The 25,891-nt window shown below is 45.3% G+C and overlaps 1 protein-coding gene across 1 annotated transcript in view; it reads left to right on the forward strand.

Annotated features, from left to right (window-relative positions):
• Positions 1-25,891, forward strand: part of LOC139385215 (probable E3 ubiquitin-protein ligase HERC1) — a 230,863-nt gene that overhangs the window by 19,516 nt on the left and 185,456 nt on the right. Inside the window, exons 8-13 of the mRNA XM_071130328.1 lie at positions 12,615-12,758; positions 13,154-13,281; positions 16,036-16,180; positions 20,041-20,212; positions 23,911-24,045; positions 24,601-24,766. Of these exons, the coding sequence (XP_070986429.1) occupies positions 12,615-12,758; positions 13,154-13,281; positions 16,036-16,180; positions 20,041-20,212; positions 23,911-24,045; positions 24,601-24,766 (890 nt within the window). The remainder of the gene's footprint in view (positions 1-12,614; positions 12,759-13,153; positions 13,282-16,035; positions 16,181-20,040; positions 20,213-23,910; positions 24,046-24,600; positions 24,767-25,891) is intronic.

The following is a 25,891-nucleotide window of genomic DNA, read 5'->3' on the forward strand; positions in this document are numbered from 1 at the left end:
GAACTGGTGCTACTAACTAGTTCAGTTGGTGGAACTGGTGCTACTAACTAGTTCAGTTGGTGGAACTGGTGCTACTAACTAGTTCAGTTGGTGGTACTGGTGCTACTAACTAGTTCAGTTGGTGGTACTGGTGCTACTAACTAGTTCAGTTGGTGGTACTGGTGCTACTAACTAGTTCAGTTGGTGGTACTGGTACTACTAACTAGTTCAGTTGGTGGTACTGGTGCTACTAACTAGTTCAGTTGGTGGAACTGGTGCTACTAACTAGTTCAGTTGGTGGAACTGGTGCTACTAACTAGTTCAGTTTGTGGAACTGGTGCTACTAACTAGTTCAGTTGGTAGAACTGGTGTTACTTACTAGTTCAGTTGGTGGTACTGGTGCTACTAACTAGTTCAGTTTGTGGAACTGGTGCTACTAACTAGTTCAGTTGGTAGAACTGGTGTTACTTACTAGTTCAGTTGGTGGTACTGGTGCTACTAACTAGTTCAGTTGGTGGTACTGGTGCTACTAACTAGTTCAGTTGGTGGAACTGGTGATACTAACTAGTTCAGTTGGTGGAACTGGTGCTACTAACTAGTTCAGTTGGTGGAACTGGTGATACTAACTAGTTCAGTTGGTGATACTGGTGCTACTAACTAGTTCAGTTGGTGATACTGGTGCTACTAACTAGTTCAGTTGGTGGAACTGGTGCTACTAACTAGTTCAGTTGGTGGAACTGGTGCTACTAACTAGTTCAGTTGGTGGAACTGGTGCTACTAACTAGTTCAGTTGGTGGAACTGGTGCTACTAACTAGTTCAGTTGGTGGAACTGGTGCTACTAACTAGTTCAGTTGGTGGAACTGGTGCTACTAACTAGTTCAGTTGGTGGAACTGGTGCTACTAACTAGTTCAGTTGGTGGAACTGGTGATACTAACTAGTTCAGTTGGTGGTACTGGTGCTACTAACTAGTTCAGTTGGTGGAACTGGTGCTACTAACTAGTTCAGTTGGTGGAACTGGTGCTACTAACTAGTTCAGTTGGTGGAACTGGTGCTACTAACTAGTTCAGTTGGTGGAACTGGTGCTACTAACTAGTTCAGTTGGTGGAACTGGTGCTACTAACTAGTTCAGTTGGTGGTACTGGTGCTACTAACTAGTTCAGTTGGTGGAACTGGTGCTACTAACTAGTTCAGTTGGGTGAACTGGTGCTACTAACTAGTTCAGTTGGTGGAACTGGTGCTACTAACTAGTTCAGTTGGGTGAACTGGTGCTACTAACTAGTTCAGTTGGTGGTACTGGTGCTACTAACTAGTTCAGTTGGTGGTACTGGTGCTACTAACTAGTTCAGTTGGTGGAACTGGTGCTACTAACTAGTTCAGTTGGTGGAACTGGTGCTACTAACTAGTTCAGTTGGTGGAACTGGTGCTACTAACTAGTTCAGTTGGTGGTACTGGTGCTACTAACTAGTTCAGTTGGTGGAACTGGTGCTACTAACTAGTTCAGTTGGTGGTACTGGTACTACTAACTAGTTCAGTTGGTGGAACTGGTGCTACTAACTAGTTCAGTTGGTGGAACTGGTGCTACTAACTAGTTCAGTTGGTGGAACTGGTGCTACTAACTAGTTCAGAACCAGCACATGATTTGGTCGCACCAATGTTTTTTTTTATAAAATAATTGATAATTGATAATGAACTGGCTTGTGTCCCTTAATTAATGTGCCTGTCATTCAATACAGAACCAGGCTAGTAATGACTAACCATCTGATACATTAGCATGTTTGTGTTCTTAAATTGATTTGGATAGATGTACTGTAACAGCGAAGAAAAGAGACCGTGAAAATGAGGTGCAAAATGTATTTTATTACAGATTTCAAAATGCCATGTGTTCTTTTCTGTGAAATCCTCTAGAGGGCAGAATAAAAACATTTAAAAAAATGACAACAACAACAACAGAAAGCGGGGAGAAGGACTAGCAGTGTTTTCAAAAACAAATGGCAACTGGATTGTGCCAGGTATTGCCTTTCCATCTACCTGAAAATGGTTAGGCTATCATTAGCATCGCTAACGGCTACACAAAGTGGTAGACATATAGGCCTTACACACACAGCAGAGCTTCACATACAGGTGAGTTTGCCAGTGGCACACCGGACCAGTGCCAATTGGAAGCTACTGGCCCCGAATGTTAAAAAACACCCAACAACAACAAAAATACTGGCCTGGGTTTCATCTGACAGGAATGATGCGATGCATAATTTTAGTGGCAGTTGATTTTTTTTATCTTTCATTTGCGGGCTGAGCGATGTCGCCTATACAGGGTTCATACAGACATTGGCAAGTCAAATTGAAGGACTTTCAATGACTCATCCCAACCCGTACGTAATCATAATTTTTAAGGACTCATCCCAACCCATACGTAATCATCATTTTCAATGACTCATCCCAACCCGTACGTAATCATCATTTTCAATGACTCATCCCAACCCGTACGTAATCATCATTTTCAATGACTCATCCCAACCCGTACGTAATCATCATTTTCAAGGACTCATCCCAACCCGTACGTAATCATCATTTTCAATGACTCATCCCAACCCGTACGTAATCATCATTTTCAATGACTCATCCCAACCCGTACGTAATCATCATTTTCAAGGACTCATCCCAACCCGTACGTAATCATCATTTTCAATGACTCATCCAAACCCGTACGTAATCATCATTTTCAAGGACTCATCCCAACCCGTACGTAATCATCATTTTCAAGGACCTACATTTTATATTTAATTGTGGTAATAATTGGGTTCCATGGTTGCCATGACGCCTAGTGGGCATGGAGGATGATACAGGACCAGGTCTGAGCCCAGTGGAGATGGATGATACAGGACCAGGTCTGAGCCCAGTGGAGATGGATGATACAGGACCAGGTCTGATCCCAGTGGAGATGGATGATACAGGACCAGGTCTGAGCCCAGTGGAGATGGATGATACAGGACCAGGTCTGATCCCAGTGGAGATGGATGATAACAGACCAGGCCTGATCCGAGTGGAGATGGATGATACAGGACCAGGTCTGATCCCAGTGGAGATGGATGATACAGGACCAGGTCTGAGCCCAGTGAGGATGGATGATACAGGACCAGGTCTGAGCCCAGTGGAGATGGATGATACAGGACCAGGTCTGAGCCCAGTGGAGATGGATGATACAGGACCAGTTCTGATCCCAGTGGAGATGGATGATACAGGACCAGGTCTGAGCCCAGTGGAGATGGATGATACAGGACCAGGTCTGAGCCCAGTAGAGACGGATGATACAGGACCAGGTCTGATCCCAGTGGAGATGGATGATACAGGACCAGGTCTGATCCCAGTGGAGATGGATGATACAGGACCAGGTCTGATCCCAGTGGAGATGGATGATACAGGACCAGGTCTGATCCCAGTGGAGATGGATGATACAGGACCAGGTCTGATCCCAGTAGAGATGGATGATACAGGACCAGGTCTGCGCCCAGTGGAAATGGATGATAATGGACCAGGTCTGATCCCAGTGGAGATGGATGATACAGGACCAGGTCTGAGCCCAGTGGAGATGGATGATAACAGACCAGGTCTGATCCGAGTGGAGATGGATGATACAGGACCAGGTCTGATCCCAGTGGAGATGGATGATACAGGACCAGGTCTGAGCCCAGTGAGGATGGATGATACAGGACCAGGTCTGAGCCCAGTGGAGATGGATGATACAGGACCAGGTCTGAGCCCAGTGGAGATGGATGATACAGGACCAGTTCTGATCCCAGTGGAGATGGATGATACAGGACCAGGTCTGAGCCCAGTGGAGATGGATGATACAGGACCAGGTCTGAGCCCAGTAGAGACGGATGATACAGGACCAGGTCTGATCCCAGTGGAGACGGATGATACAGGACCAGGTCTGATCCCAGTGGAGATGGATGATACAGGACCAGGTCTGATCCCAGTGGAGATGGATGATACAGGACCAGGTCTGATCCCAGTGGAGATGGATGATACAGGACCAGGTCTGAGCCCAGTGGAGATGGATGATACAGGACCAGGTCTGATCCCAGTGGAGATGGATGATAACAGACCAGGTCTGATCCGAGTGGAGATGGATGATACAGGACCAGGTCTGATCCCAGTGGAGATGGATGATACAGGACCAGGTCTGAGCCCAGTGAGGATGGATGATACAGGACCAGGTCTGAGCCCAGTGGAGATGGATGATACAGGACCAGGTCTGAGCCCAGTGGAGATGGATGATACAGGACCAGTTCTGATCCCAGTGGAGATGGATGATACAGGACCAGGTCTGAGCCCAGTGGAGATGGATGATACAGGACCAGGTCTGAGCCCAGTAGAGATGGATGATACAGGACCAGGTCTGAGCCCAGTGAGGATGGATGATACAGGACCAGGTCTGATCCCAGTGGAGATGGATGATACAGGACCAGGTCTGATCCCAATGGAGATGGATGATACAGGACCAGGTCTGATCCCAGTGGAGATGGATGATACAGGACCAGGTCTGAGCCCAGTGGAGATGGATGATACAGGACCAGGTCTGATCCCAATGGAGATGGATGATACAGGACCAGGTCTGATCCCAGTGGAGATGGATGATACAGGTCTGAGCCCAGCGGAGATGGATGATACAGGACCAGGTCTGATCCCAGTGGAGATGGATGATACAGGTCTGAGCCCAGTAGAGATGGATGATACAGGACCAGGTCTGAGCCCAGTGGAGATGGATGATACAGGACCAGGTCTGATCCCAGTGGAGATGGATGATACAGGACCAGGTCTGATCCCAGTGGAGATGGATGATACAGGACCAGGTCTGATCCTAGTGGAGATGGATGATACAGGACCAGGTCTGATCCTAGTGGAGATGGATGATACAGGACCAGGTCTGAGCCCAGTAGAGATGGATGATACAGGACCAGGTCTGATCCCAGTGGAGATGGATGATACAGGACCAGGTCTGATCCCAGTGGAGATGGATGATACAGGACCAGGTCTGATCCCAGTGGAGATGGATGATACAGGACCAGGTCTGAGCCTAGTGGAGATGGATGATACAGGTCTGAGCCCAGTGGAGATGGATGATACAGGACCAGGTCTGATCCCAGTAGAGATGGATGATACAGGACCAGGTCTGATCCCAGTGGAGATGGATGTTACAGGACCAGGTCTGATCCCAATGGAGATGGATGATACAGGACCAGGTCTGATCCCAGTGGAGATGGATGATACAGGACCAGGTCTGAGCCCAGTGGAGATGGATGATACAGGACCAGGTCTGATCCCAATGGAGATGGATGATACAGGACCAGGTCTGATCCCAGTGGAGATGGATGATACAGGTCTGAGCCCAGCGGAGATGGATGATACCGGACCAGGTCTGATCCCAGTGGAGATGGATGATACAGGTCTGAGCCCAGTAGAGATGGATGATACAGGACCAGGTCTGAGCCCAGTGGAGATGGATGATACAGGACCAGGTCTGATCCCAGTGGAGATGGATAATACAGGACCAGGTCTGATCCCAGTGGAGATGGATGATACAGGACCAGGTCTGATCCTAGTGGAGATGGATGATACAGGACCAGGTCTGAGCCCAGTGGAGATGGATGATACAGGACCAGGTCTGAGCCCAGTAGAGATGGATGATACAGGACCAGGTCTGATCCCAGTGGAGATGGATGATACAGGACCAGGTCTGATCCCAGTGGAGATGGATTCTACAGGACCAGGTCTGATCCCAGTGGAGATGGATGATACAGGACCAGGTCTGAGCCCAGTGGAGATGGATGATACAGGTCTGAGCCCAGTGGAGATGGATGATACAGGACCAGGTCTGATCCCAGTAGAGATGGATGATACAGGACCAGGTCTGATCCCAGTGGAGATGGATGATACAGGACCAGGTCTGATCCCAGTGGAGATGGATGATACAGGACCAGGTCTGAGCCCAGTGGAGATGGATGATACAGGACCAGGTCTGATCCCAGTAGAGATGGATGATACAGGACCAGGTCTGATCCCAGTGGAGATGGATGATACAGGACCAGGTCTGAGCCCAGTGGAGATGGATGATACAGGACCAGGTCTGAGCCCAGTGGAGATGGATGATACAGGACCAGGTCTGATCCCAGTGGAGATGGATGATACAGGACCAGGTCTGATCCCAGTGGAGATGGATGATACAGGACCAGGTCTGATCCCAGTGGAGATGGATGATACAGGACCAGGTCTGAGCCCAGTGGAGATGGATGATACAGGACCAGGTCTGAGCCCAGTGGAGATGGATGATACAGGACCAGGTCTGATCCCAGTAGAGATGGATGATACAGGACCAGGTCTGATCCCAGTAGAGATGGATGATACAGGACCAGGTCTGATCCCAGTAGAGATGGATGATACAGGACCAGGTCTGATCCCAGTGGAGATGGATGATACAGGACCAGGTCTGATCCCAGTAGAGATGGATGATACAGGACCAGGTCTGATCCCAGTAGAGATGGAGGATACAGGACCAGGTCTGATCCCAGTAGAGATGGATGATACAGGACCAGGTCTGATCCCAGTAGAGATGGATGATACAGGACCAGGTCTGATCCCAGTAGAGATGGATGATACAGGACCAGGTCTGAGCCCAGTGGAGATGGATGATACAGGACCAGGTCTGATCCCAGTAGAGATGGATGATACAGGACCAGGTCTGATCCCAGTAGAGATGGAGGATACAGGACCAGGTCTGATCCCAGTAGAGATGGATGATACAGGACCAGGTCTGATCCCAGTGGAGATGGATGATACAGGACCAGGTCTGATCCCAGTGGAGATGGATGATACAGGACCAGGTCTGAGCCCAGTGGAGATGGAGGATACAGGACCAGGTCTGATCCCAGTGGAGATGGATGATACAGGACCAGGTCTGATCCCAGTGGAGATGGATGATACAGGACCAGGTCTGATCCCAGTGGAGATGGATGATACAGGACCAGGTCTGATCCCAGTGGAGATGGATGATACAGGACCAGGTCTGATCCCAGTAGAGATGGATGATACAGGACCAGGTCTGATCCCAGTAGAGATGGATGATACAGGACCAGGTCTGATCCCAGTAGAGATGGATGATACAGGACCAGGTCTGATCCCAGTAGAGATGGATGATACAGGACCAGGTCTGATCCCAGTAGAGATGGATGATACAGGACCAGGTCTGATCCCAGTAGAGATGGATGATACAGGACCAGGTCTGATCCCAGTAGAGATGGATGATACAGGACCAGGTCTGATCCCAGTAGAGATGGATGATACAGGACCAGGTCTGATCCCAGTAGAGATGGATGATACAGGACCAGGTCTGATCCCAGTGGAGATGGATGATACAGGACCAGGTCTGATCCCAGTAGAGATGGATGATACAGGACCAGGTCTGATCCCAGTGGAGATGGAGGATACAGGACCAGGTCTGATCCCAGTAGAGATGGAGGATACAGGACCAGGTCTGATCCCAGTAGAGATGGAGGATACAGGACCAGGTCTGATCCCAGTAGAGATGGATGATACAGGACCAGGTCTGATCCCAGTAGAGATGGAGGATACAGGACCAGGTCTGATCCCAGTAGAGATGGAGGATACAGGACCAGGTCTGATCCCAGTGGAGATGGAGGATACAGGACCAGGTCTGATCCCAGTGGAGATGGAGGATACAGGACCAGGTCTGATCCCAGTAGAGATGGAGGATACAGGACCAGGTCTGATCCCAGTGGAGATGGATGATACAGGACCAGGTCTGAGCCCAGTGGAGATGGATGATACAGGACCAGGTCTGATCCCAGTGGAGATGGATGATACAGGACCAGGTCTGATCCCAGTGGAGATGGATGATACAGAACCAGGTCTGCAGGATGCCTCTCAGGCAGTTGAAACGCCATAAGACCTCTGCACACAAGGGAAATCAGGAAAACGCGGAGTGGATTTCAGTGCCCTGAGACCTCTACAGACACTTGATGCAGCTCCTATTCCAACATCTCCCCTGCCTATCAGCATGGGGCTATTTCATACGCTGTCTCTCTCTAATAAATCCCTCCTCCTGCACGACCACGAGAAGCTTGACATCATGTTCCTAACTGAAACCTGGCATCATCCTGTGGTCTACTCAGGCTTAAATGAGCCCCGTCTGTCTACTCCATGACTGTGCTTCTAGTTTATCGGTCTGCTAAGCCTAACCCTTCCTTCACTCTGCGCCACCTCAACCAACATTGTGATTATAAGAGATTTCAAAATCCACATTAACTCTCCATCATGTCACTCTGCTGCTGGCCAATTTTACAGGCCAATATCCAACCACCTGTCTCCTGATCCTCCTGGACTTGAGCACAGTGTTTGACGCTGTCGAGAAGCTCGTCCATGTCTTTATCTCCTCAATGCTGAACTACTGCAACACCCTCTTCATCTGGATCCCTGGTAGGAGTCTCCTGAAGAACTACAACACTCTTCATCTGGAACCCTGGTAGGAGGCTCCTGAAGAACTACAACACTCTACATCTGGATCCCTGGTAGGAGGCTCCTGAAGAACTACAACTCTCTTCATCTGGATCCCTGGCAGGAGACTCCTGAAGAACTACAACTCTCTTCATCTGGATACCTGGTAGGAGGCTCCTGAAGAACTACAACTGTTCATCTGGATCCCTGGCAGGAGTCTCCTGAAAAACTACAACTCTTCATCTGGATACCTGGTAGGAGTCTCCTGAAAAACTACAACACTTCATCTGGATCCCTGGTAGGAGTCTCCTGAAAAACTACAACTCTTCATCTGGATCCCTGGTAGGAGTCTCCTGAAAAACTACAACTCTTCATCTGGATACCTGGTAGGAGTCTCCTGAAGAACTACAACACTCTACATCTGGATACCTCCAATACATTCAGAACTGCCACCATCCTCACATCTCTGCGGTCCCCGTCTCATTCCGGATTGAAATCAAAAACCTCCCGCTGACATTCCAGTGTATTCCTTGTCTCAAAGAACTGCTCTCCCTCCATAACCCTACCTGCACCCTCAGGTCAAGAGATAGTCTGCTTCTCCACACCCCAGCTAGTCAGTCTGTCCGTGTTGTAGCTAGTCAGTCTGTCTGTGTTGTAGCTAGTCAGTCTGTCTGTGTTGTAACTAGTCTGTCTGTCCGTGTTGTAGCTAGTCAGTCTGTCTGTGTTGTAGCTAGTCAGTCTGTCCGTATTGTAACTAGTCAGTCTGTCTGTGTTGTAGCTAGTCAGTCTGTCCGTGTGATAACTAGTCTGTCTGTGTTGTAGCTAGTCAGTCTGTCCGTATTGTAACTAGTCAGTTTGTCCGTGTTGTAACTAGTCAGTTTGTCCGTGTTGTAACTAGTCAGTCTGTCCGTATTGTAACTAGTCAGTCTGTCCGTGTTGTAACTAGTCAGTCTGTCTGTGTTGTAGCTAGTCAGTCTGTCTGTGTTGTAGCTAGTCAGTCTGTCCGTGTTGTAGCTAGTCAGTCTGTCCGTGTTGTAACTAGTCAGTCTGTCCGTGTTGTAACTAGTCAGTCTGTCCGTGTTGTAACTAGTCAGTCCGTGTTGTAACTAGTCTGTCCGTGTTGTAACTAGTCTGTCTGTGTTGTAACTAGTCAGTCTGTCCGTGTTGTAGCTAGTCAGTCTGTCCGTGTTGTAACTAGTCAGTCTGTCCGTATTGTAACTAGTCAGTCTGTCCGTGTTGTAACTAGTCAGTCTGTCTGTGTTGTAGCTAGTCAGTCTGTCTGTGTTGTAGCTAGTCAGTCTGTCCGTGTTGTAGCTAGTCAGTCTGTCCGTGTTGTAACTAGTCAGTCTGTCCGTGTTGTAACTAGTCAGTCTGTCCGTGTTGTAGCTAGTCAGTCTGTCCGTATTGTAACTAGTCAGTCTGTCCGTGTTGTAACTAGTCAGTCTGTCCGTGTTGTAACTAGTCAGTCTGTCCGTGTTGTAACTAGTCTGTCCGTGTTGTAACTAGTCTGTCCGTGTTGTAGCTAGTCTGTCTGTCCGTGTTGTAGCTAGTCTGTCTGTCCGTGTTGTAGCTAGTCAGTCTGTCCGTGTTGTAACTAGTCAGTCTGTCTGTGTTGTAGCTAGTCATTCTGTCCGTGTTGTAACTAGTCAGTCTGTCTGTGTTGTAACTAGTCTGTCTGTCCGTGTTGTAGCTAGTCAGCCTATCTGTGTTGTAGCTAGTCAGTCTGTCCGTGTTGTAACTAGTCTGTCCGTGTTGTAACTAGTCTGTCCGTGTTGTAACTAGTCTGTCCGTGTTGTAGCTAGTCAGTCTGTCCGTATTGTAACTAGTCAGTCTGTCCGTGTTGTAGCTAGTCAGTTTGTCTGTGTTGTAACTAGTCAGTCTGTCCGTGTTGTAACTAGTCAGTCTGTCTGTGTTGTAACTAGTCTGTCCGTGTTGTAGCTAGTCAGTCTGTCCGTGTTGTAACTAGTCAGTCTGTCCGTGTTGTATTGTATCTAGTCCGTCCAATCTGTTTCTGACAGATTATCTATAGGCTTTATGTCTGCAGCGGGCATATTTCTCCACTGTCTGGTTGATATGTTGATAATATATTTCTCCACTGTCTGGTTGATATGTTGATAATATATTTCTCCACTGTCTGGTTTATATGTTGATAATATATTTCTCCACTGTCTGGTTGATATGTTGATAATATATTTCTCCACTGTCTGGTTGATAATATATTTCTCCACTGTCTGGTTGATATGTTGATAATATATTTCTCCACTGTCTGGTTGATAATATATTTCTCTACTGTCTGGTTGATATGTTGATAATATATTTCTCTACTGTCTGGTTGATATGTTGATAATATATTTCTCCACTGTCTGGTTTATATGTTGATAATATATTTCTCCACTGTCTGGTTGATATGTTGATAATATATTTCTCCACTGTCTGGTTTATATGTTGATAATATTTTTCTCTACTGTCTGGTTGATATGTTGATAATATATTTCTCCCCTTTCTGGTTGATATGTTGATAATATATTTCTCCACTGTCTGGTTGATATGTTGATAATATATTTCTCCACTGTCTGGTTGATAATATATTTCTCCACTGTCTGGTTGATAATATATTTCTCCACTGTCTGGTTGATAATATATTTCTCCACTGTCTGGTTGATAATATATTTCTCCCCTGTCTGGTTGATAATATATTTCTCCACTGTCTGGTTGATATGTTGATAATATATTTCTCCCCTGTCTGGTTGATAATATATTTCTCTACTGTCTGGTTGATAATATATTTCTCCACTGTCTGGTTGATATGTTGATAATATATTTCTCTACTGTCTGGTTGATAATATATTTCTCCACTGTCTGGTTGATATGTTGATAATATATTTCTCCACTGTCTGGTTGATAATATATTTCTCCACTGTCTGGTTGATAATATATTTCTCCCCTGTCTGGTTGATAATATATTTCTCCCCTGTCTGGTTGATATGTTGATAATATATTTCTCCACTGTCTGGTTGATAATATATTTCTCCCCTGTCTGGTCGATAATATATTTCTCCATTGTCTGGTTGATAATATATTTCTCCCCTGTCTGGTTGATAATATATTTCTCCCCTGTCTGGTTGATATGTTGATAATATATTTCTCTACTGTCTGGTTGATATGTTGATAATATATTTCTCTACTGTCTGGTTGATAATATATTTCTCTACTGTCTGGTTGATAATATATTTCTCCACTGTCTGGTTGATATGTTGATAATATATTTCTCTACTGTCTGGTTGATAATATATTTCTCCACTGTCTGGTTGATATGTTGATAATATATTTCTCTACTGTCTGGTTGATATGTTGATAATATATTTCTCCACTGTCTGGTTGATATGTTGATAATATATTTCTCCACTGTCTGGTTGATCTGTTGATAATATATTTCTCCACTGTCTGGTTGATATGTTGATAATATATTTCTCTACTGTCTGGTTGATAATATATTTCTCTACTGTCTGGTTGATAATATATTTCTCCCCTGTCTGGTTGATAATATATTTCTCTACTGTCTGGTTGATAATATATTTCTCTACTGTCTGGTTGATAATATATTTCTCCACTGTCTGGTTGATAATATATTTCTCCCCTGTCTGGTTGATAATATATTTCTCTACTGTCTGGTTGATAATATATTTCTCTACTGTCTGGTTGATAATATATTTCTCCACTGTCTGGTTAATAATATATTTCTCTACTGTCTGGTTGATATGTTGATAATATATTTCTCTACTGTCTGGTTGATAATATATTTCTCCACTGTCTGGTTGATATGTTGATAATATATTTCTCTACTGTCTGGTTGATAATATATTTCTCCACTGTCTGGTTGATATGTTGATAATATATTTCTCTACTGTCTGGTTGATAATATATTTCTCTACTGTCTGGTTGATAATATATTTCTCTACTGTCTGGTTGATAATATATTTCTCCACTGTCTGGTTGATATGTTGATAATATATTTCTCCACTGTCTGGTTGATAATATATTTCTCCACTGTCTGGTCGATAATATATTTCTCCCCTGTCTGGTGTCTTGACATATCTCTCCTCTCTGTGTTTTGGTATGCAGGTCACGGAGACAGCAACAGCAGAAACATTCCTACTCTGGTCAAAGACATCAGCAACGTAGGAGAGGTGTCTTGTGGGAGTTCTCACACCATAGCTTTGTCAAAAGATGGCCGCACCGTGTGGTCCTTCGGAGGGGGAGACAATGGTGTGTTGAAGGCTCAGGACGCAAGGCTGGAATCCATCGGGTGTTTTAATATCAGCGTCATTATGTGGAAATGATCAATATAACTCTAAATGTCGACACATATATGGAAATATAAAAGACAATATATAAATCAATAAATATAGTTTATTGTGTAATTCTGTCTTCATATTGAAGAAGGGGTTTTACATAAACGATACGATTGGCAATATATCTCTAAATGTCGACATATATATATATATATATATATATGGAAATATAAAAGACAATATATAAATCAATAAATATAGTTTATTGTGTAATTCTGTCTTCATATTGAAGAATTGGTTTTACATAAATAATACGATTGGCAATATGTTTCTAAATGTCTCTAAATATGTAATTTGTCTATCCTGCAGGGAAACTGGGGCATGGAGATACAAACCGTGTCTATAAACCCAAAGTAGTGGAGGCCTTGCAGGGGATGTTCATAAGGAAAGTGTGTGCTGGAAGCCAGTCCTCCCTGGCCCTGACCTCCACTGGACAGGTACGATGGACTGTTTACTGACTGTTTACTGACTGTTTTACCCTTTAGAAACGGGAGGGAGAAATCTGGAACATCTGTACCTGTCCCTGGGCAGAGCGGTCCATGCCAGGCTGTGTGTTCTACATGCTATATTTCTATACTGACCTGTCTCCCTGGGCATCATGTATCTTCTACATGCTATATTTCTATACTGACCTGTCCCTGGGCATCATGTCTCTTCTACATGCTATATTTCTATACTGACCTGTCCCTGGGCATCATGTCTCTTCTACATGCTATATTTCTATACTAACCTGTCCCTGGGCATCATGTCTCTTCTACATGCTATATTTCTATACTAACCTGTCCCTGGGCATCATGTCTCTTCTACATGCTATATTTCTATACTAACCTGTCCCTGGGCATCATGTCTCTTCTACATGCTATATTTCTATACTAACCTGTCCCTGGGCATCATGTCTCTTCTACATGCTATATTTCTATACTGACCTGTCCCTGGGCATCGTGTCTCTTCTACATGCTATAACTTCCCTTGTCTCTTGTAAAATAGTTGTTTTAACTTCAAGGGAGGGATGGTATCCTGGTTAGATTACAAGTTAAATGAAGTGTATTGCCCAGGGATGGGTCACAACAACAGCAACAACGACAGACGATGCCTTGGGGGATAAAGAAAAACACTGGCTGTGGCTTGGGTTTGATCTTGGAATTCTGCTAGTCAACGATTCAAGGAATTATTTCGTTTGTGAATAAACAGAAGACTGTTTTGTTGATATAATCTCTCCCTGGTTGTGTGGAGTGTTGCTGTTTTCACTTAACACTATATTATATGTCCTGTAGCAATGATCTCTGGTACTCTGTGTCTGGTTATAGTAAGAAAGTTACACAACTCCTGTTATTCACATTATGTTGCTCACTGTGTTACTGTTAACCAGGATGTTAAAATAAGTATTTATCACAAAGGGTTTTATATGTTTATATACAGTTCCCTTTAGTCCAACTGACAATACTATCAAAGATTTTTACAACTTAACCAAGATAGACCACAGCCTGTCGTTTCCAATGGGAACAAACGAGTCATAGTGGGCAGAACAAGCGAGGAGGTGGGCAGAGCCAATCACGAGATAGGGAGATTCTATTGGCTCATTCTAGCATGCATCTGCATAATTATTTCCTTTAGCGAACACCTCCCTGCCTTTCAGTCCTTCTACACAACGCAATTAAAAAAATAAAATAACCTTTTGCAAAGGGTAAAGTCTACAAAACTTAATCCACTCTGTTCATAACAGATTTGAGGTTTTGGAACAGAACTGTTTAAGTGATGAGAAAATGAGCAGAATGTCTGCCAAAATCCATGTTGTTCCGTGTTCCTCCCACTGCCAGCCAGTGGTCTTCCTGTCACTACCACAGTGAGTGGAAACGCCACGCAGTTGCTTCACATTTATACAGGCAGTGAAATATCTGTCTCGTTGTTCTATCGATACTGTCTGCAAGTAACTTCCTGTTGCGATGTCTTTTTATATGGCCTGGTTCCAGGTATATTTGACATGGAAATAACCATAGGAGTTGGCAAGACCGTATAAACAGATCGGGGACCAGGCTCCTTTCAATATGCAGACCCTTTAATCCTGACTGGTTCTAGTGACTGGTTCTATGTCCTGTGTTCTAGTGACTGGTTCTATGTCCTGTGTTCTAGTGACTGGTTCTATGTCCTGTGTTCTAGTGACTGGTTCTATGTCCTGTGTTCTAGTGACTGGTTCTATGTCCTGTGTTCTAGTGACTGGTTCTATGCCCTGTGTTCTAATGACTGGTTCTAGTAACTGGCCCTGTGTTGTCCTGTGTTGTAGTAACTGGTCCTGTGTTGTCCTGTGTTGTAGTAACTGGTCCTGTGTTGTAGTAACTGGTCCTGTGTTGTAGTAACTGGTCCTGTGTTGTAGTAACTGGTCCTGTGTTGTCCTGTGTTGTAGTAACTGGTCCTGTGTTGTAGTAACTGGTCCTGTGTTGTAGTAACTGGTCCTGTGTTGTAGTAACTGGTCCTGTGTTGTAGTAACTGGTCCTGTGTTGTAGTAACTGGTCCTGTGTTGTAGTAACTGGTCCTGTGTTGTAGTAACTGGTCCTGTGTTGTAGTAACTGGTCCTGTGTTGTCCTGTGTTGTAGTAACTGGTCCTGTGTTGTCCTGTGTTGTAGTAACTGGTCCTGTGTTGTAGTAACTGGTCCTGTGTTGTCCTGTGCTGTAGTAACTGGTCCTGTGTTGTCCTGTGTTGTAGTAACTGGTCCTGTGTTGTCCTGTGTTGTAGTAACTGGTCCTGTGTTGTAGTAACTGGTCCTGTGTTGTAGTAACTGGTCCTGTGTTGTAGTAACTGGTCCTGTGTTGTAGTAACTGGTCCTGTGTTGTCCTGTGTTGTAGTAACTGGTCCTGTGTTGTCCTGTGTTGTAGTAACTGGTCCTGTGTTGTAGTAACTGGTCCTGTGTTGTCCTGTGCTGTAGTAACTGGTCCTGTGTTGTCCTGTGTTGTAGTAACTGGTCCTGTGTTGTCCTGTGTTGTAGTAACTGGTCCTGTGTTGTCCTGTGCTGTAGTAACTGGTCCTGTGTTGTCCTGTGTTGTAGTAACTGGTCCTGTGTTGTAGTAACTGGTCCTGTGTTGTAGTAACTGGTCCTGTGTTGTAGTAACTGGTCCTGTGTTGTCCTGTGCTGTAGTAACTGGTCCTGTGTTGTCCTGTGTTGTAGTAACTGGTCCTGTGTTGTCCTGTGTTCCAGGTGTATGCCTGGGGCTGCGGAGCCTGCCTGGGCTGTGGCTCCTCTGAAGCCACTGCACTGAGACCCAAGCTGATTGAGGAGTTGACGGCGACCAGGGTGGTTGACCTCTCCATAGGAGACAGCCACTGTCTAGCTCTCTCACACGGTAAAACAACCCTTTAAAAAAAGATATGATTATTTTAAATCTATGATGTTAGTATTTTGCGTGTTTATTGGTTAGAGAGAGACAGAGGTAGAAGGTTAGTAGAGAGAGTGCTGGAAGAGAGAGACAGAGGTAGAAGGTAGTAGAGAAAGTGATGAAAGAGAGAGACAGAGGTAGAAGGTAGTAGAGAAAGTGATGAAAGAGAGAGACAGAAGTAGAAGGTAGTAGAGAGTGCTGAAAGAGAGAGACAGAGGTAGAAGGTAGTAGAGAGTGCTGAAAGAGAGAGACAGAGGTAGAAGGTAGTAGAGAGAGTGCTGAAAGAGAGAGACAGAGGTAGAAGGTAGTAGAGAGAGTGCTGAAAGAGAGAGACGGAGGTAGAAGGTAGTAGAGAGAGTGCTGAAAGAGAGAGACAGAGGTAGAAGGTAGTAGAGAGAGTACTGAAAGAGAGAGACAGAGGTAGCAGGTAGTAGAGAGAGTGCTGAAAGAGAGAGACAGAGGTAGAAGGTAGTAGAGAGAGTGCTGAAAGAGAGAGACAGAGGTAGAAGGTAGTAGAGAGAGTGCTGAAAGAGAGAGACAGAGGTAGAAGGTAGTAGAGAGAGTGCTGAAAGAGAGAGCCAGAGGTAGAAGGTAGTAGAGAGAGTGCTGAAAGTGAGAGACAGAGGTAGAAGGTAGTAGAGAGAGTGCTGAAAGAGAGAGACAGAGGTAGAAGGTAGTAGAGAGAGTGCTGAAAGAGAGAAACAGAGGTAGAAGGTAGTAGAGAGAGTGCTGAAAGAGAGAGACAGAGGTAGAAGGTAGTAGAGAGAGTGCTGAAAGAGAGAGACAGAGGTAGAAGGTAGTAGAGAGAGTGCTGAAAGAGAGAGACAGAGGTAGAAGGTAGTAGAGAGAGTGCTGAATAAGAGAGCCAGTAGATTAGACCACTAGACCACCCCAGGCAATATAAGATTATTTATTAAGGATTTTTCCAGTTTATTGGGACCGAGACAGAGACCGGAAAGGATTTGTCCAGTTTATTGGACAGAGACAGAAAGACAGGAAATTATTTGTCCAGTTTATTGGACAGAGACAGAAAGACAGGAAAGGATTTGTCCAGTTTATTGGACAGAGACAGAAAGACAGGAAAGGTTTTGTCCAGTTTATTGGACAGAGACAGAAAGACAGGAAAGGATTTGTCCAGTTTATTGGACAGAGACAGAAAGACAGGAAATGATTTGTCCAGTTTATTGGACAGAGACAGAAAGACAGGAAAGGATTTGTCCAGTTTATTGGACTGAGACAGAGAGACAGGAAAGGATTTGTCTAGTTTATTGGACAGAGACAGAAAATAATTTGTCCAGTTTATTGGACAGAGACAGAGAGACAGGAAAGGATTTGTCCAGCTTATTGGACAGAGACAGTAAAGGATTTGTCCAGTTTATTGGACAGAGACAGAGAGACAGGAAAGGATTTGTCCAGTTTATTGGACAGAGACAGAGTGACAGGAAAGGATTTGTCCAGTTTATTGGACAGAGACAGAAAATAATTTGTCCAGTTTATTGGACAGAGACAGAGAGACAGGAAAGGATTTGTCCAGTTTATTGGACAGAGACAGAGAGACAGGAAAGGATTTGTCCAGTTTATTGGACAGAGACAGTAAAGGATTTGTCCAGTTTATTGGACAGAGACAGAGAGACAGGAAAGGATTTGTCCAGTTTATTGGACAGAGACAGTAAAGGATTTGTCCAGTTTATTGGACAGAGACAGAGACAGAAAACGATTTGTCCAGTTTATTGGGACAGAGACAGTAAAGGATTTGTCCAGTTTATTGGACAGAGACAGAAAGACAGGAAAGGATTTGTCCAGTTTATTGGACAGAGACAGAGAGACAGGAAAGGATTTGTCCAGTTTATTGGACAGAGACAGAGAGACAGTAAAGGATTTGTCCAGTTTATTGGACAGAGACAGAGAGACAGTAAAGGATTTGTCCAGTTTATTGGACAGAGACAGAGAGACAGTAAAGGATTTGTCCAGTTTATTGGACAGAGACAGAGAGACAGTAAAGGATTTGTCCAGTTTATTGGACAGAGACAGAGAGACAGTAAAGGATTTGTCCAGTTTATTGGACAGAGACAGAGAGACAGTAAAGGATTTGTCCAGTTTATTGGACAGAGACAGAGAGACAGTAAAGGATTTGTCCAGTTTATTGGACTGAGACAGAGAGACAGTAAAGGATTTGTCCAGTTTATTGGACAGAGACAGAGAGACAGTAAAGGATTTGTCCAGTTTATTGGACAGAGACAGAGAGACAGTAAAGGATTTGTCCAGTTTATTGGACAGAGACAGAGAGACAGTAAAGGATTTGTCCAGTTTATTGGACAGAGACATGAAAAGGCAGCAGCAGTAACCACCAGCCCAGGTAGCAGCAGTAACCACCAGCCCAGCCCAGGCAGCAGCAGTAACCACCAGCCCAGCCCACAGTAAAACAGCAGCCTCTAACCACAAGTTCAACACAGTACCTGGAGAGAGCTAGAAGTGGGGTAGTATTGACTTATCCTGCTTCAACTGTTTTACTAGAGATTATCTTGTTTATCTGTAAAGTTCAAACAGGATAAATCATATATGCTCTTGTTTCTGAAAGGGGAGATTCTTATGACCACATACACATTTCACCAGTTACTAATCTTATTTCTTCATCTCACTTCTTCATGTCACTTCTTCATCTCACTTCTTAATCTCACTTCTTCATCTCACTTCTTAATCTCACTTCTTAATCTCACTTCTTCATCTCACTTCTTCATCTCACTTCTTAATCTCACTTCTTCATCTCACTTTTTAATCTCACTTCTTAATCTCACTTCTTCATCTCACTTCTTAATCTCACTTCTTCATCTCACTTCTTAATCTCACTTCTTAATCTCACTTCTTAATCTCACTTCTTAATCTCACTTCTTCATCTCACTTTTTAATCTCACTTCTTAATCTCACTTCTTCATCTCACTTCTTAATCTTATTTCTTCATCTCACTTCTTCATCTCACTTCTTCATCTCACTTCTTCATCTCACTTCTTAATCTCACTTCTTCATCTCACTTCTTAATCTCACTTCTTAATCTCACTTCTTCATCTCACTTCTTCATCTCACTTCTTCATCTCACTTCTTAATCTCACTTCTTCATCTCACTTCTTCATCTCACTTCTTCATCTCACTTCTTAATCTCACTTCTTCATCTCACTTCTTAATCTCACTTCTTCATCTCACTTCTTCATCTCACTTCTTAATCTCACTTCTTCATCTCACTTCTTCATCTCACTTCTTCATCTCATTTCTTCATCTCACTTCTTCATCTCACTTCTTAATCTCACTTCTTCATCTCACTTCTTAATCTCACTTCTTCATCTCACTTCTTCATCTCACTTCTTCATCTCACTTCTTCATCTCACTTCTTAATCTCACTTCTTCATCTCACTTCTTCATCTCACTTCTTAATCTTATTTCTTCATCTCACTTCTTCATCTCACTTCTTCATCTCACTTCTTAATCTCACTTCTTCATCTCACTTCTTCATCTCACTTCTTAATCTCACTTCTTCATCTCACTTCTTCATCTCACTTCTTCATCTCACTTCTTCATCTCACTTCTTCATCTCACTTCTTAATCTCACTTCTTCATCTCACTTCTTAATCTCACTTCTTCATCTCACTTCTTAATCTTATTTCTTCATCTCACTTTTTAATCTCACTTCTTAATCTTATTTCTTCATCTCACTTCTTAATCTCACACCACATTTTAAACCACATCGTAACATCCCAAAATGTTCCTGTGATTGGATGATTAAATCAACTTGATGTCTATTTTTCCTCTCGTCTCTCTGTCTCTCCTCCACCTAGACAATGAGGTGTATGCGTGGGGTAACAACTCCATGGGTCAGTGTGGCCAGGGTAACTCTACTGGTCCCATCACCAAGCCGAAGAAGGTGGTTGGTCTGGACGGTGTGGTCATCCAACAGATCTCAGCTGGTACCTCCCACAGCCTGGCATGGACCGCTCTGCCCAGGGACAGGTTGGTCCTGCTACCGGAACGCATAGAAATATAGCATGTAGAAGAGACACGGTGCCCAGGGACAGGTCAGTATAGAAATATAGAAGAGACATGGTGCCCAGGGACAGGTCAGTATAAAAATATAGCATTTAGAAGAGACACGATGCCCAGGGACAGGTCAGTATAGAAATACAGTGCCTTGCGAAAGTATTCGGCCCCCTTGAACTTTGCGACCTTTTGCCACATTTCAGGCTTCAAACATAAAGATATAAAACTGTATTTATTTGTGAAGAATCAACAACAAGTGGGACACAATCATGAAGTGGAATGACATTTATTGGATATTTCAAACTTTTTTAACAAATCAAAAACTGAAAAATTGGGCGTGCAAAATTATTCAGCCCCCTTAAGTTAATACTTTGTAGCGCCACCTTTTGCTGCGATTACAGCTGTAAGTCGCTTGGGGTATGTCTCTATCAGTTTTGCACTTCGAGAGACTGAACATTTTTCCCATTCCTCCTTGCAAAACAGCTCGAGCTCAGTGAGGTTGGATGGAGAGCATTTGTGAACAGCAGTTTTCAGTTCTTTCCCCAGATTCTCGATTGGATTCAGGTCTGGACTTTGACTTGGCCATTCTAACACCTGGATATGTTTATTATTGAACCATTCCATTGTAGATTTTGCTTTATGTTTTGGATCATTGTCTTGTTGGAAGACAAATCTCCGTCCAAGTCTCAGGTCTTTTGCAGACTCCATCAGGTTTTCTTCCAGAATGGTCCTGTATTTGGCTCCATCCATCTTCCCATCAATTTTAACCATCTTCCCTGTCCCTGCTGAAGAAAAGCAGGCCCAAACCATGATGCTGCCACCACCATGTTTGAGAGTGGGGATGGTGTGTTCAGGGTGATGAGCTGTGTTGCTTTTACGCCAAACATAACGTTTTGCATTGTTGCCAAAAAGTTCAATTTTGGGTTTCATCTGACCAGAGCACCTTCTTCCACATGTTTGGTGTGTCTCCCAGGTGGCTTGTGGCAAACTTTAAACAACACTTTTTATGGATATCTTTAAGAAATGGCTTTCTTCTTGCCACTCTTCCATAAAGGCCAGATTTGTGCAATATACGACTGATTGTTGTCCTATGGACAGAGTCTCCCACCTCAGCTGTAGATCTCTGCAGTTCATCCAGAGTGTTCATGGGCCTCTTGGCTGCATCTCTGATCAGTCTTCTCCTTGTATGAGCTGAAAGTTTAGAGGGACGGCCAGGTCTTGGTAGATTTGCAGTGGTCTGATACTCCTTCCATTTCAATATTATCACTTGCACAGTGCTCCTTGGGATGTTTAAAGCTTGGGAAATCTTTTTGTATCCAAATCCGGCTTTAAACTTCTTCACAACAGTATCTCGGACCTGCCTGGTGTGTTCCTTGTTCTTCATGATGCTCTCTGCGCTTTTAACGGACCTCTGAGACTATCACAGTGCAGGTGCATTTATACGGAGACTTGATTACACACAGGTGGATTGTATTTATCATCATTAGTCATTTAGGTCAACATTGGATCATTCAGAGATCCTCACTAAACTTCTGGAGAGAGTTTGCTGCACTGAAAGTAAAGGGGCTGAATAATTTTGCACGCCCAATTTTTCAGTTTTTGATTTGTTAAAAAAGTTTGAAATATCCAATAAATGTCGTTCCACTTCATGATTGTGTCCCACTTGTTGTTGATTCTTCACAAAAAAATACAGTTTTATATCTTTATGTTTGAAGCCTGAAATGTGGCAAAAGGTCGCAAAGTTCAAGGGGGCCGAATACTTTCGCAAGGCACTGTATAGCATGTAGAAGAGACATGGTGCCCAGGGACAGGTCAGTATAGAAATATAGCATTTAGAAGAGACACGATGCCCAGGGACAGGTCAGTATAGAAATATAGCATTTAGAAGTGAGACGATACCCAGGGACAGGTCAGTATAGAAATATAGCATTTAGAAGAGACACGATGCCCAGAGACATGTCAGTATAGAAATATAGCATTTAGAAGGGACACGATGCCCAGAGACATGTCAGTATAGAAATATAGCATTTAGAAGAGACATGATGCCCAGGGACAGGTCAGTATAGAAACATATAATGTTGAACACACAGCCTGGCATGGACCACTCTGCCCAGGGACAGGTACAGATCCATGGTCTTCTGAGGTCTGCCCCCATCCCAGTACCCCCCCCATCCCAGTCCCCCATCCCAGTCCCAACCCCCCCATCCCAGTCCCGTCCCAAAGCCCCCATCCCAGTCCCGTCCCAACCCCCCCATCCCAGTCCCACCCCCAAATCCCAGTCTCATCCCCATCCCCCCAACCCAGTCCCACCCCCCATCCCAGTCCCACCCCCCCATCCCAGTCCCATCCCCGCATCCCAGTCCCACCCCCCATCCCAGTCCCATCCCAGTACCAACCCCCATCCCCGCATCCCAGTCCCACCCCCCCATCCCAGTGCCATCCCAGTCCCACCCCCCCATCCCAGTCCCATCCTAGTCCCAGTCCCAACCCCATCCCAGTCCCATTCCAGTCCCATCCCAGTCCCACCCCCCATCCCAGTACCAACCCCCATCCCCCCATCCCAGTCCCATCCCAGTCCACCCCCCCATCCCAGTCCTAACCCCCCATCCCAGTCCCATCCCAGTCCCAGTCCCAACCCCCATCCCAGTCCCATTCCAGTCCCATCCCAGTCCCACCCCCCATCCCAGTCCCAACCCCCCATCCCAGTCCTAACCCCCCCCATCCCAGTCCTAACCCCCCATCCCAGTCCCAACCCAGTCCCAGTCCCATTCCAGTCCCATCCCAGTCCCAACCCCCATCCCAGTCCCACCCCCCCATCCCAGTCCCATCCCAGTCCCATCTACCAATCCCAGTCCCACCCCCCATCCCAGTCCCATCCCCCATCCCAGTCCCACCCCCCCATCCCAGTCCCATCCCAGTCCCACCCCCCATCCCAGTCCCACCTCCCCATCCCATCCCAACACCCCCATCCCAGTCCCACACCCCATCCCAGTCCCAACCCCCATCCCAGTCCCAACCCCCCCATCCCAGTCCCAACCCCCCCATCCCAGTCCCACCCCCCATCCCAGTCCCAACCCCCCCATCCCAGTCCCAACCCCCATCCCAGTCCCACCACCCTATCCCAGTCCCAACCCCCCCATCCCAGTCCCAACCCCCATCCCAGTCCCACCCCCCATCCCAGTCCAACCCCCCATCCCAGTCCCAACCCCCATCCCAGTCCCACCCCCCATCCCAGTCCAACCCCCCATCCCAGTCCCACCCCCATCCCAGTCCCAACCCCCCCATTCCAGTCCCAACCCCCCCATTCCAGTCCCACCCCCCCATCCCAGTCCCATCCCAGTCCCACCCCCCCATCCCAGTCCCATCTCTATCCATGGTGCTTCTATGTGGAACGCTGAGTCTGCTGCACCACAACCCTGGACTTCAGACCTGCAGGGGGTCAGTGGGGACTGTTCCTACTGTACACACACACACACACACACACAAACTGTTCACACACACACACACACACACACACACACACACACACACACACACACACACACAGACAGACATATGAGATGATAATATTGTTGTGTTTTAATTGGTCGACAGACAGGTCAACAGACAGGTGGTAGCGTGGCACAGACCCTATGAGATGATAATATTGTTGTGTTTTAATTGGTCGACAGACAGGTGGTAGCGTGGCACAGACCCTACTGTGTGGACCTGGAAGAAAGCACCTTCTCTCACCTGCGTTCCTTCCTAGAGCGCTACTGTGACGGCATCAACAGCGAGGTGCCACCCCTCCCCTTCCCCTCCTCCAGGTAGGTACTGGTACTGCAGGCACCTCAGGGAACCCTACAGGGAACCCTACAGGGAACAGCTCATAGATACAATGTGTTTAGTGGGGTTCCATTCATTCTAAACATTCCGTCCTGAAGACGTGAAATGACAGCAGCCTCCACCACGCTGACTATTCATCTGAGGCATTAACGGTCCCGTAAGACCACGAAAACACAATAAGGTTTGAGTGTATGTAAACTTCTGACCCACTGGGAATGTGATGAAAGAAATAAAAGCTGAAATAAATCATTCTCTACTATTATTCTGACATTTCACATTCTGAAAATGAAGTGGTGATCCTAACTGACCTTAAACAGGGATTTTTTACTAGGATTAAATGTCTGGAATTGTGAAAAACTGAGTTTAAATGTATTTGGCTAAGGTGTATGTAAACTTCCCACTTCAACTATACATTCTGTAGCATTTTACTGATTTACTACAATCAATGAAAACCGTTGCATTGCCTTTCTGCTGGGCTTCGTCTTCTGTCTTATCAAGACAGTATCATAACACTCTGACATACCACTTCATTACAGGGAGCATCACAACTTCCTGAAACTCTGCCTTCGACTGCTGTCCAATCACCTGGCTTTGGCTCTGGCCGGGGGAGTGGCCACCAGTATCCTAGGGCGACAGGCCCGCCCCCTCCGGAACCTTCTCTTCAGACTGATGGATTCCTCTGTTCCTGATGAGATCCAAGAGGTGAACACCGGCTCACACAGTAACCACTAGATCAGCTGCTCCTTTGAAGGGTGTCTGTATACAGTCCGAATGGTAATATATACAGTCCGAATGGTAACAATATAGATTTAACTATAAACCCTCAAAACACTACATCTCTACTTACTGGACAACATTACCTTTCAGACTAGTGATGACAATATGGACTCTGGATATGTGAAGCAACAAGGCACAATCTGTTGACTAACTGGTCTGAACTTGACTATTTGCCAGGTCCCTGAGCCGTTGGGGTTTTGTCTCTGAGCCAAACCCAGTGTCGCTGTGTTTTGGTTGTCAGGCTGGGATTGAGATCGATAGTCAAGCTGTTGTCTCCTCTCATTGTGTGTTTTGGTTGTCAGGCTGGGATTGAGATCGATAGTCAAGCTGTTGTCTCCTCTCATTGTGTGTTTTGGTTGTCAGGCTGGGATTGAGATCGATAGTCAAGCTGTTGTCTCCTCTCATTGTGTGTTTTGGTTGTCAGGCTGGGATTGAGATGGATAGTCAAGCTGTTGTCTCCTCTCATTGTGTGTTTTGGTTGTCAGGCTGGGATTGAGATGGATAGTCAAGCTGTTGTCTCCTCTCGTTGTGTGTTTTGGTTGTCAGGCTGGGATTGAGATGGATAGTCAAGCTGTTGTCTCCTCTCATTGTGTGTTTTGGTTGTCAGGCTGGGATTGAGATCGATAGTCAAGCTGTTGTCTCTTCTCATTGTGTGTTTTGGTTGTCAGGCTGGGATTGAGATGGATAGTCAAGCTGTTGTCTCCTCTCATTGTGTGTTTTGGTTGTCAGGCTGGGATTGAGATCGATAGTCAAGCTGTTGTCTCCTCTCATTGTGTGTTTTGGTTGTCAGGCTGGGATTGAGATCGATAGTCAAGCTGTTGTCTCCTCTCATTGTGTGTTTTGGTTGTCAGGCTGGGATTGAGATCGATAGTCAAGCTGTTGTCTCTTCTCATTGTGTGTTTTGGTTGTCAGGCTGGGATTGAGATCGATAGTCAAGCTGTTGTCTCCTCTCATTGTGTGTTTTGGTTGTCAGGCTGGGATTGAGATGGATAGTCAAGCTGTTGTCTCTTCTCATTGTGTGTTTTGGTTGTCAGGCTGGGATTGAGATCG

This window comes from Oncorhynchus clarkii, chromosome 26 (genome assembly GCF_045791955.1).
Source record: "Oncorhynchus clarkii lewisi isolate Uvic-CL-2024 chromosome 26, UVic_Ocla_1.0, whole genome shotgun sequence".
In the NCBI taxonomy this organism is placed as follows: domain Eukaryota; kingdom Metazoa; phylum Chordata; class Actinopteri; order Salmoniformes; family Salmonidae; genus Oncorhynchus; species Oncorhynchus clarkii.